Source organism: Tenrec ecaudatus, chromosome 7 (genome assembly GCF_050624435.1).
Source record: "Tenrec ecaudatus isolate mTenEca1 chromosome 7, mTenEca1.hap1, whole genome shotgun sequence".
Lineage (NCBI taxonomy): Eukaryota > Metazoa > Chordata > Mammalia > Afrosoricida > Tenrecidae > Tenrec > Tenrec ecaudatus.
The window spans coordinates 31,910,723-31,922,855 of NC_134536.1; the positions used below are offsets into that span (position 1 = coordinate 31,910,723).

The 12,133-nt window shown below is 42.4% G+C and overlaps 1 protein-coding gene across 1 annotated transcript in view; it reads left to right on the forward strand.

Moving 5' to 3' along the window:
* IFNGR1 (interferon gamma receptor 1) overlaps window positions 1–12,133 on the forward strand; it is a 31,202-nt gene that overhangs the window by 11,829 nt on the left and 7,240 nt on the right. Inside the window, exons 2-5 of the mRNA XM_075554482.1 lie at window positions 4,900–5,014; window positions 5,913–6,079; window positions 8,242–8,414; window positions 11,729–11,903. Of these exons, the coding sequence (XP_075410597.1) occupies window positions 4,900–5,014; window positions 5,913–6,079; window positions 8,242–8,414; window positions 11,729–11,903 (630 nt within the window). The remainder of the gene's footprint in view (window positions 1–4,899; window positions 5,015–5,912; window positions 6,080–8,241; window positions 8,415–11,728; window positions 11,904–12,133) is intronic.

Genomic DNA, 12,133 nt, shown 5'->3' on the forward strand with positions numbered 1-12,133 from the left:
TTCTGCGCCTATAAAGATGTAAAGCCTCAGAAACCCACAGGGGCAGTTTTATGCTGTATAGAGTGGCTACGAGTTGGAATGAACTTGATAGCAGTGGATCTGATTGTTGTTGGAAACCTGATGTCGTTTTCCAAGGACTGGTGTTTCCTGATAGCATGTCCAAGGAACATGAGATAAAGTCTGACCACCTGTGCTTCTAAGGAGCTTCCTGACTGCACTTCCTCCGAGGCAGAGTGTGTGTTCTTTTGACAATCCATGGTGCTTTCAGTATTCTTCATCAGCACCAGAGTTCAGTGTATCCAGTCTGCTGCAGTCTTCCTTGTTCGTTGTTTTGCTTTCACTAGCATATGAAGTCATGTCAAATACCATGGGTGCACTTTACTAACCACAGTGTGACATCTTTGCTCTGGACCACTTTAAGTAAGTCTTTTGCAGCAGATTTATCCAATAAGTCATTTGATTCTGTGACCACTGCCCCCATGAGCATTGATTGTGGATCTAAGTAAAATGAAATTTTTGACAACTTCAGTTTTTACTCTGGTTTTTTTTTTAATGATGCCTAATGGCTTATTTGAGAGGATTTTTGTGTTTGTTTTTTTACATTGAATTATAATCAATACTGAAGGCTGCAATAGTTGATCCTTCATCAGTAAGTGCCTCAACTCCTTGCTTTCAGCAAGCAAGGTTGTGTCACCTGCCTATTGAATGTTGTTTCACCTGCATATTGAAGGTTGTTTCACCTGCATATTGAAGGTTGTTATTGATTCTTCTTCCAGCCATGCTGTTCTTATTTTTTTGTATTGATGGTCTTTTGTGTTTTCGGTTTTACATTTAGGTCTTTGGTCCATCTTGAATTTTTGCTTTGTTTCGTTTTTAGGATGTGATCAATGGATCCTGTTTCATTTCCCTACAAATGAATATCCAGTTGGACAGCATCATTTGTTAAAGAGATGATCTCTTCCCATTCAATGAGTTTAAGCTTTTGGTCAGATCATGTGCCCATAAATGGTTGGATTTAATTCTTGGTTCTCAGTTCTGCTCCTCTGATCTATGTGGCTGTCACTGTGTCAATCACAGGCTACTCTGTTGGAGGGGCTGTGTAGTGGGTTTTAGGACCAAGAAGTGTCACATCTCCTGCTGTGTTCTTCTTTAGTAGAATATTGCCTATCAGGGTCTCATTCCTTTCCATATAAAGTTGATGCTTTTTAAAGAATCATGTTGGAATCTGGATCGGGATCGCATTATATCTGCAGATTACTTTGGGTAATGTTGACCTTTTCACAGTGTTATACTTCTTAACCATGAACATGGTCTATTCTGTTTCGGATGGTCTCTTAGTTTCTCAAGTAGTGTTTTATTTTGTGTAAGCATTTTTTTCTCTGGTTAGATTATTCCTAATCATTTCATATTTGGGGCAGCTATTTTAAATGACATTATTTACCTTAGTTCCTTTCCAGAGTTCTCTTTATTAGTGTAATCTGAATGATTTTTGTATGTTGATGTTTTACCCTGCTACTTTGTTGAATCATACAATTAATTCCAGTAGTTTTCTTGAGGAGTCTTTACAATCTTCTATGTATGGGATCCTATTATCTGCAGTTAAAGGTATTTTAACTTCTTTGGATACCTTTAATGTCCCTTTCTTACAGTCTGGATAAAACTCAGCACTGTGTTAGATTTGGCGCAGTACATTGAATTAATTAATGTGGCTTTTCTAGCTATAGTCTCTGTAAGTCCCATCAAATGATCCTTTCCTTATATGTCTAGGTAAGAAAGGTGGGACGATACTGATAGGATTCGGTTGTGAGTGATTAACCATGTTTATTATAATTACTGTCCTGCTGGGTACAAAACGAACCATCTCAGAAGCAGGGCGTGGGGAGGGCAGATTTTACTGGATTCTAGGGACTAGAACTTTATTGAGTTTTTTTGTTTCTATGTTCATGACCTCTGTTAGTTTAGAATTTAATATTTTTTCCGGATACATCTTTCCCTGATTTGGGCATCAAAGCTATGTTCACATCATAAGATGCATCCTGGAGCTTTCTGTACTCTGGGATCATTTGAGTAGGCCTGGTGTTAGCTGTTTCTATGTTTGGTGGCATTTTCCTGTGAAGCTGGCTGGGCTAGCACTTCTTGTTGGGTGATTTTAAATGACCATATCAAGTCTGCTCTTGTAATGGATCTGTTCAAAATATCTACCTCAGTCTGTGTTAGCTTAGGTAAGGAATGTGTTTCTAGAAGTTTGTAGTTTTTTAATTTGTGTGTGTGATTTGTATCTCCTCCATCTTGGTTGGACCAACTTTTAGCCTTGTTGATTCCTTCTAATTTTTCCCCTTGTTTTGTTTCATTTGCTTCAATTCCAATCTTTATTGTTTCTTTAATTTTGGTTACTGTAGAGTTACTCTGCTGTCCTTTTTCTAACTGTTGAAGATGAAGGGTTAAGGTGTTGGTTGGGGTTCTTCTGTCTTGATCTGTGACTTTATTGTTGCAGGTTGTCCTTTAAGTATTACACCTGCGTCTCAAAGATTTTGAAAAGTTGTGTTTTCTTTTAACATTTTATTACATACAACTCTTATCACAGTCCATACATATACATACATCAATTGTATAAAGCACATCTGTACATTCTTTGCCTTAATCATTTTCTTTTTTTTCTCCTCTTTTCTTTTTTTACATTTTATTAGGGACTCATACAACTCTTATCACAGTCCATACATATACATACATCAATTGTATAAAGCACATCCATACATTCCGTGCCCCAATCATTCTCAAAGCATTTGCTCTCCACTTAAGCCCTTTGCATCAGGTCCTCTTTTTTTCCCCCCTCCCTCCCCGCTCCCCCCTCCCTCATGTGCCCTTGGTAATTTATACATAGTTATTTTGTCATATCTTGCCCTATCCGGAGTCTCCCTCCCCCCCCCTTTCTCTGCTGTCCCTCTTCCAGGGAAGAGGTCACATGTGGATCCCTGTAATCAGTTCCCCCTTTCCAACCCACTCACCCTCCACTCTCCCAGCATCGCCCCTCACACCCTTGGTCCTGAAGGTATCATCCACCCTGGATTCCCTGTGCCTCCAGCCCTCATATGTACCAGTGTACAGCCTCTGCCCTATCCAGCCCTGCAAGGTAGAATTCGGATCATGGTAGTTGGGGGGAGGAAGCATCCAGGATCTGGGGGAAAGCTGTGTTCTTCATCGGTACTACCTTGCACCCTGATTGACCCATCTCCTCTCCTAAACCCGTCTGTGAGGGGATCTCCATTGGCCGACACGAAAAGTTGTGTTTTCATTTGCATTTGTTTTTGGGTTTTTTTTTGCATTTTGAATGCTTTTTTTTTTTTTTTTGCGGGGAGGGCATTTGTTTTTTAAAAGGAATTTTAAAATTTCATTGTAGAATTTTCATTGCCATCAAAGCAGTTGTGGTTGATAGCAACTCTATTGGTCTGGATAGAATTGCACCATATTTCCAAGGGTGTAATCTTTACAGAAGCGTTTGGCTGCCACATCTTTCTCCCACTGAGCTACTGATAAAGACTTGAGTCAGTGACAATTCACTTGGCAGCTGAGCTCTTACCCATGAGGCACCTTGATGGCCTAGTGGTTACTCGTTGGACTGTTAACCACAAGGTTGTCAGTTGGAAACTGTCCGTCAACACCGCTGGAGAAAGATGGAACTTTCTACTCCTGTCAAGAGCTTCAGTCTTGGAAACTCATAGGGCAGCTCCACCCTGTCCAATAGGGTTGCTATGAGCCAGAATTGACTCGATGGCAGGGAGTTGAAGCTGAGGTCTTACCCACTGTGTGGCTGGGGATCCTATCAGAGCAATGTGTGCAATATAACCTAAGTGTCATCCGAGACACTTTGAAAAATACCAGCCACTAGTTCTCTCACAATTTTATTTTAATGACAAAGTAAACTGTGTGTAAAATACTTTTCTTGGCCAGTAGGTCTGTCATTCCACGTCTGGTCATAAATAGTTAGGGAAGGGGTGTGAAAGCAGAGAGGAAGGTGCATGTGTATGTTTCAGATTTCCAAGGGGTGGCAGATGACACCTTGTTATACTGAGTAGGGGGAAAATTCATCTTCTTTTAATAACTAAACTATGATTTGATAATGTATGATTATAAGGTATTCAAGAAACATAAGCCCTTTCGTGACTCAAGTCTTAGCAAGAGACCTTTTCTTAAATGGCTTCAAAGAGCAAAGGCAGGAAGAAATGCTGTGTGTTTTTATAAACCGGACATCCCAGAGCACAATGTTGACAATGCTGGAATGAGAGATGGTTCTTCTGGTTGTTCTGTAGAAGGCATCAGGAGTGCATAATGGTTATCGAGTGGAGAGTTGAAAGTGGTATTTTAGAATGAAATTGATTGTCCCTGCTGTAGCCAGTTGTTCTCTAAACATTGAATAGAAACTGTTTAATATTTTAGAAACTCTACTGATTAAATGAGCATTATTCTTATATCCAACCAAATTCACCACCGTCGAATCTATTCCTACTCAGAGTAACTCCACAGCATAGTAGAATTGGTCCCTCACGTTGAGGGGTTGTAAATCTTTACAGGCGTCAAAATTCTCATCTTTCTCCCAATGAACCGCTTTCGGGTTAAAACCCCTGGCTTTGCGGTTACCAGCCCGCTTTGTAACCAACTAACCTCCGCCACCAGGGAGCTTTCTTCTTCTTACAAGAGGCAGTGCTGACTCATAAAGACTCTTCAAGCAAGATGGGCAGATATTGCATCACTTTTACAATCTATTCTTAATTTAAAGAATTATCCTGGAGAATTCTGCTTTTCTTCACACACATACATTTGGCCATCTTGGGTGTCTTAGAATGTGTTCCAATGTCACATTCATACTGATGCCTAGTTTGCTCTTGGGATCTCTTTTCACAGTGCCTGTGCCGACCAATGTTGTGATCAAGTCCTACAACATGAATCCTACCCTACATTGGGAGTACCCGACCATGGTGCCAGCCCCTGTTTTCACTGTGGAGGTAAAGGACTACGAGTGAGTATTACTGCAGTACCCTGTGTTCTGTTCCTGCTTCGCTGCTTGCACCTGTGTAACTCTGTGTTTTGCTCCCCTCATCCTTCCTTCCACCTGGCACAACTTCCCAAATGGCTGCTTGTGGACATGCATCTACACAGCCAGACATGCTAGGGGCACACAACTGTTCTCCTCAGAACCAACCAAAAAACAAACTCACTGTAATTGAGTCGATGCCAATCAGAGCAACCCAACAGGGCATGGTAGAACTGCCCCTGTGGGTTCCAAGATTAACTAGTATAGGTGTAGAAAGCCCCATATTGCACCAGCTGGTGGTTTCAAACTGCTGACCCTGTGGCTAGCAGCCCAACACATAACCACTATGCTACAAGGGCTCTTTCTTTTTAGAACAGTGCCTCCCATTTCTTTTTCTTCTTCTTGGTAGGACTTAGAGAAATATCACATACTTCTAAGATTTGAAGGCACTACAAATAACATAGTTCAGTATAAAAAGTAATGCTGTCACTTTTAGCTCCTTTGGTGTAATGTGTTTTTGAGTAGGAAGGCAGACTTCTGAAGTTTGTTTTTGACAAGTTTTAGATCTTTTAATGCCTTGTTTGATTTTGCACTTCGCTTAAAACAATGTCTGTTACCGAATATCTTGATTAGTTTAAGAATAGATTTTGTAATTGGGTGTGTAATGTGGTCTGTGCAAGTCTTCCATTTTAAAATGAGCCTCCTTATGGTAAAGGAATTGGTGTTACTTCTAATCAAGAGTTTCTCTGTCCTGCACTTACTTCGCTCTTGCCATCAGCTCTGTCCTGCAAAGGAAAAGCAGAAAAGCATAGACAAAGGAGGGTCAAGTGTATAAGTTAATGGTGAAAGTTACCTTTGTGTTTTCTGATCCCTCTTCTTTCAGCCACGGGCTATGGAAGGCTGTCTGTACGAATACGTCTCTCCATTATTGTAATTTTTTTAATGAAATTTACGATCCATTAGATTCTCTCTGGGCCAGAGTTAAAGCGAGGATTGGGCAAAAAGAATCAGCCTATGTGGAGACAAAAGATTTCATTATCTGCCAACATGGTGAGTAAAATATGCATGTGTCTAAATTTTAGATTGGAAAATACTTACATAAGTCGTCTGTGTGTGTGTGTGTGTGTGTGTGTGCGCGCGCATGGGCAATTGCTAATCATTACTGAAATGCTCAGGAAGCATCTGGAGGGCTCATGTCTTCCCTTTCTCCGAGCTTCACAAAATAGGGCTGGTAGACAGCTGTCGCACTGGCCCTTCCCTCCCTGCCTTCTCTAGCATTCACTTCCAAGATCCATCTGCTCAGGATTGGGTGGCTGGCTCTTATTCTCTTCACTGTATATCCTTTTAATACCTGGGGAAATGTTAATGTCAACTTAAATTTACTTCACCAATTTCTCTAACCTCAGGATTTTCTGTTCTCTACGCTCTGGCATCCTAGTCCAGTAGTATGGGTACCTGATCTTTGTTTTTGCCTCCAGCTTCAGAATTGATGACCTCCTACCTTGGAGCACGCAACTCCTGGGCAAAAGAAAGCTTTCGTCACGTGGCCCTCGCTTCTGCAGCCTTCATTCCCTGATCTTCTAGCCTCACTGCCCTCTTTGCAGCTGCCGTGCGGGGTCCCTCGGACACTGCCTGGATTCTCTTCCTGCTCTTCAGAGTGTGCCTATGTACTTGACCCTTCATCTCCGTTCTTTCAAATGTTTTCCCCCTTTTTTCTCCAGCATTCATACATTTGTCATCTGTTGGCCAGTTGTTCCACAAGTATTTACCCAGTGCACACTCTTTATTCTGTGCCAGAGGGGTCTGATTGACCCTGAGCACACTGTGGTGACAAAAATGGACCTCCCTGAAACACAGGGGATCCAGGGCGGATGATCCCTTCTGGACCAGGCCTGGGAGGGTGGAGGGAGGGTGGGTTGGAAAGGGAGAAGCGATTACAAGGATCTACATGTGACCTCCTCCCTGGGGGAAGGACAACAGAAAAGGGGGTGAAGGGAGACGTCGGACAGTGCAAGATATGACTAAATAATAATTTATAAATTATCAAGGGCACATGAAGGAGGGAACAGTGGAAAGGGAGGGGGGAAAAAAGAGGACCTGATGCCAAGGGCTTAAGTGGAGAGCAAATGCTTTGAAAATGATGAGGGCAATGAATGTACAGATGTGCTTTACACAATTGATGTATGTATGGACTGTGATAAAAGTTGTATGAGCCCCTACTTAAAAATAAAATGGACCTCCCTGTACAGTAGATCAAGGGACAAGTCAGGCAACAGAATGAGCAAACAGAAGAAATCAGGAAAACAAGCCCATCCATAAGTTCCAGTCTTTTCCACAAGGCAATGTCATGGCTAAAAGCAGAGGTAGAGGGGAAGATGGAAGAGGTTTTAGAGACAAAATAGCCCATTGCACTGTATGGAGTCCCTGACTGAATCCTGGTTTCAAGTAGCCAGTTATAAAAGATAACTTTGGGACAATTGGGGAAATATTTTTGCTGCAGGAAAAAAAAAATGGATTGATGATGCAAACATGGTATAATGCTTACTAATTGCTGAATGTTGACTTTTAGTATCAATGGAATTTCTCATAATAAGAATTTTAAAAGGGAACAAGAGACCCTCCGGGCACAAAGTGCTGCTCCCTAAGCCTAAGCAGGGCGGGTTATTTGTCCGCATCTCGTGGAATGATGCTAGCTCTGGTCTTCACCTTCAAACCGAATGCATCAGGCCAACTTGTACCGCCATCATAGCAAACAGGCTGGGTGTTGGCGAGAACAGTTGTGGTGAGGAATCAAAGATGGCTCGGGCTTTTTCTGAAACAGTTTTTGCAGACCAGGTTTCTTAACTCATAGAAACTAAGATAAAAGAGCAAATAGTTTATAACGCCCTTATTATGTTGATATTTTTTACTAAGGGTCGTACCTGGGACTAGAATGAAATCAAACCATTAAAGAGAAATTAGGTAAGAGCCATTCTTGCCTGAGCTGTGCTGAGTATTTCTGTACTAAAGACACTTAGAATATCTTCTGGATTTTCATGGGATGACTTAAATATGGCCCTGCATTAGGACAGCAACAACAGAAAAAGAGCAGGTTGGATTTTTTTCTTTGTAATTTTATGGAAAGTACCATAAAGTCCCAAGATCAGAATTAAAGTGTGCCTGAGTGCATGTGTGTGTACATATATAATGCACATGCGTGTTGTTTTTCTCAGGGAAAGTTGGACCGCCTAAGCTACATATCCGAGAAAAGGAAGACATCATCATTATCGACATATTTCATCCATTAGTTATTGTAAATGGAAAAGAGCTGGGAACTGTGTTTTTTTCCGAAGATACTTGCTACAGCTTCACGTACAGCGTCAATGTGAAAACTAATGGAAGTAAAGTATGTGTTTCTAGTTCATCTCTTTCTGAATAGAAATTAGTCTGCACAGAGCATAAGTTGTTTCGTATAGTGTAATCGAACTAGAATTCTATGCATATTCAGAAAAGACTGGGGATATAGATTTTTTTCAAGAAAAAAGAAAGATAGGAATACTATTGTGAGGAATTTTTTCATCTTTAATAGTGACTAGATTAATATGTTTAAGTGTTTTCTCAGCCAGTTTCAGTAGCACGGCCCTAGTCTAGTGTTTTAACAGTGTACCTCCCTTTTCTCCAGGGGTAACGGAGATAATTGTAATCTTTTCTTCATTGGTGCCATGTACAATAATATGAAGGCATAACTTGGAGCTGAATAAGTAAGGGCAAGAGTAGAAGAAATGAAATCAGGAGGGGATCCCAGTGGGATGGGGTCGCATACTGGAGAGCTCTTAGGCCAATGCAGGGACTCAGTTTTTTACTCAGAATAAGATGAATAAACCATGGGTAAGCGTGAAGGCCTTTGATCAGAAGAGTGATACAATCTGATACAGTCTAATTAGACTGAGACTGGATCACGGGCCTAAGGACCCGCAGCAAGAAGGTGGAGCTCCTGGCAGTGCTCTAGCCAGAGAGGCCGGGCTGATGGAAGGAAGCAGAGAGAGAACTAGGAGTGAGAGACGGAATGTTCTGATAGTAGACCCTGTAGTGTTGGCTGGGGAATGGGTTGGGAATTGTGATGGGGTGGGTGTGAGGGAGAGCGGGAAACAGGGAAAACTAGACAGCAATGCAGGTACTTTCATAACTAAGACTGGGAAAGCTGCAAACTTGGAGGATAATCCAAGCAGAGACTGTAGCTAGGCCATAGGATATTAGGCTAAGAATATAAAGTTGTGAGTTCCAAGCTTACATAATAGGTATTATATTATATGTATAAAATGATGCTTAATAACATAATATTAATGTTTAGTAACAATTCTATTATTGTGATACATAGTTGTATAAGCTAATAACTCACAAGTTTATGTAAATGGACACAAATGTGGGTATATCTGTACATGTGAGATCTTAGAAACGACACCTTTGGCTTCTATAAATATGTAAAGACACGACTGGTTGAAATCCTCAGATGTGTGAAACTTAGAACTGAGTCCCCATTGACCACCATCTGTCTATTCACCCATACCTGAAATTAGGTTTTAAAAGTATAAAGAACTAGAGTCCTAGATTTCTTTTTCTCACTGTCTGCTGTATTCCACTTACAATTTATTCCCAGTTTAGTATGTCTCTCCCATTTCTTATACCAGGCCTTTAACTAGGCCTGGATATTTGTAACAGCTTCTCAAATCTCCTTTCCACCTCTAGTCTTGGACTCCAGGGCCACTCAGAGTTCCTGGTGGGCTAGCCCTTCCTCCCCAGCAATGGGATCAGGAGCAGGTGCTAGATTGTAATCCGCCGTGCATCTTCTCTCATCAATTAAGTCTTTCTTCCATTGACTTGCTCTAAACCTCATACTGACGGATACTGTTTTTCATTCTGGTGTGTAGATCACACTTCCATTAGCACTTCCTCACCTCAGTACGGACTCATAGCGCCCCCCCTCCCCCCACTGTAACTGTTTATGGGAGTAGGATGTTCAGTTTGTCCTATGGAGCTCCTGGTGGTTTCGAACTGCAGACCATGTGGATTACAGTCCAGTGCATAACCACTACACCACCAGGGCTCCTAGCACAGTTTTTCTCAATCTCCACAGGACTACCATTAATGTATTAAGCAGATGTTTATCAAGTACACACTGTGCGCCTTCTAGTCCTCTGGGATATCCCAGTGAACAGGACAAACAAAACTGGGATGGCAGTGCTTGTTAAGAAAATTACAGAGGGGCAGGGACTGTGCCAGTAGCCTGGGTGAGGACAGTGAATCTAAATAGGGTGGGCGGCCAGGTAGGCTTGTTGAGGAGTTGTCAGAGCCACGGCTAAAGGAGGTGAGCGAGTGAGCTCACGAATATATATGAAGAGGGCTTTAGGCGAGGGATCCTCAGAGCAGAGGCCCTGTCAGGAGCAGCCCAGGGATATGCAAGGAGCCCCAGCAGGGGTGGCAGAGAAAACAGCCCATGCCATCATTGGGGCCACTACTCATAGCTCCTCTTGGGGTTTGACTTTTATACTGAGTGCATTGTTTCACCTTTGGAGAGATTTTAAATAGAAGAATTGTATCATCTGATCTAGATTTTTACGATATTACTTGGCTGCTAGGACAGTTATCTTTCAAAAACCCAAACTTAACCTTGTTACTTCACACCTTCAACCTTTTAAGGACACTCCACTGGTTACCCCTCCCCAACTCTTCACCCCATCCCCAAGCACCCAGATTCAAATCCTCCTTCATGACACAGCGAATAAGCCTCTGATGGTCTTTCCAGCCCCTTGTCTCCCCATTCTTCGCACCATGATTTCCCCTGTGCGTTGGGGAGCTGCTTCTTCATAGTTCCCTGAATGCACCACGCTTTGAGGTAGAATGTGGCAAAGTTTACCGTAGGCAACAGGATCCCCACAAGAATTCCAAGGGACAAGTCAATGATTTCCTCTTCCGTGGTTTGACTGCTACTCGTTACATGCAAAGGAGTCCTAGTGGCGCAGAGGTTCAGTGCTCTGCTGTTAATCCAAGGTTGGCAGTTTGGCCCTGCCAGTGGCTCCACAGGAAAAAATACCCGACAATCTGTGTTCATGAAGACTGTAACTTAGAAAGCTCCGTGGAGCAGCTCTGTACCGTCATATAGGATCTTGATGAGTTGGAATCAGCTGAAGTGGCGCACAGCGCCAGCAGTTGCTCGCAGCCTGTATCTTGCCTTATGCCTTACTGTCTGCGACATTTCTTTGTTAGCCCTCTTCATTGCATTCTACATTATGTGACGGCAGGAACTGATGTCTTCCCTTGGCATCTTGGGATGGAAATCATGCTTGGCACTCTGGGGGACCCACGCGCCTTGCCGGGCTGAGCGAATGATGCATTACCAGGGATGGCCTCGACCAACCCTTCCTGTGTTGCTGCCAAAGGATTCGGCAGCCTTTCCAGGATACGTTGATCATTCTTCCTGTGAAACGCTCTCTCTTCCCAGCTCAGTTTGCAGTACTGCAGGGCTAGGGCACGTGGGCATTGTGGGTTGAATGACCGACTTTGACGGCAGAACTTTGATCGCCTCTTTCAAACATGTTCATCGTAAAGTGATGGTGGTGGGAGACACCACAGCCAGGTTTTCTTCCGTCTTTTGTCCGGATGAAAATGGTGCTACTTCCAGCTGATTAAAAGGAGCTCTGCATCTTCATTGTGCTCCTGCAGGCCTTGCACATTACGGCAAGAGAGTGCAACGAAACTCTGTGCTGGACCACTATCCCGAAGGCCCAGCCAAATACCGAGTACTGTGCGTCAGCAGAAGGCCACGATGAAAGATGGAGCATTTCGACAGAAAGGTCAGACGAATATTGTACTGTCACTGCAAGTAACAGTACCAGAGGTAAGCTCTTGCCATTTCCCCTGTCTTTTATTCTTGTAATTCTAAATATAGAGCGTGGTCACTATGTAATTTTGGTAGATTTCTTTTCTCTTTTTAAAATATTCAGTAGTTCCATATATTAAAAAAGCAAATTGAGAGGATGGCAAATAATTCCTCCAGCATTAAAAGACAAAAGGAACTGGAAGCAATATAGTGACCTTTTGACCCAGGAAAGAAAACATGTAACAAAT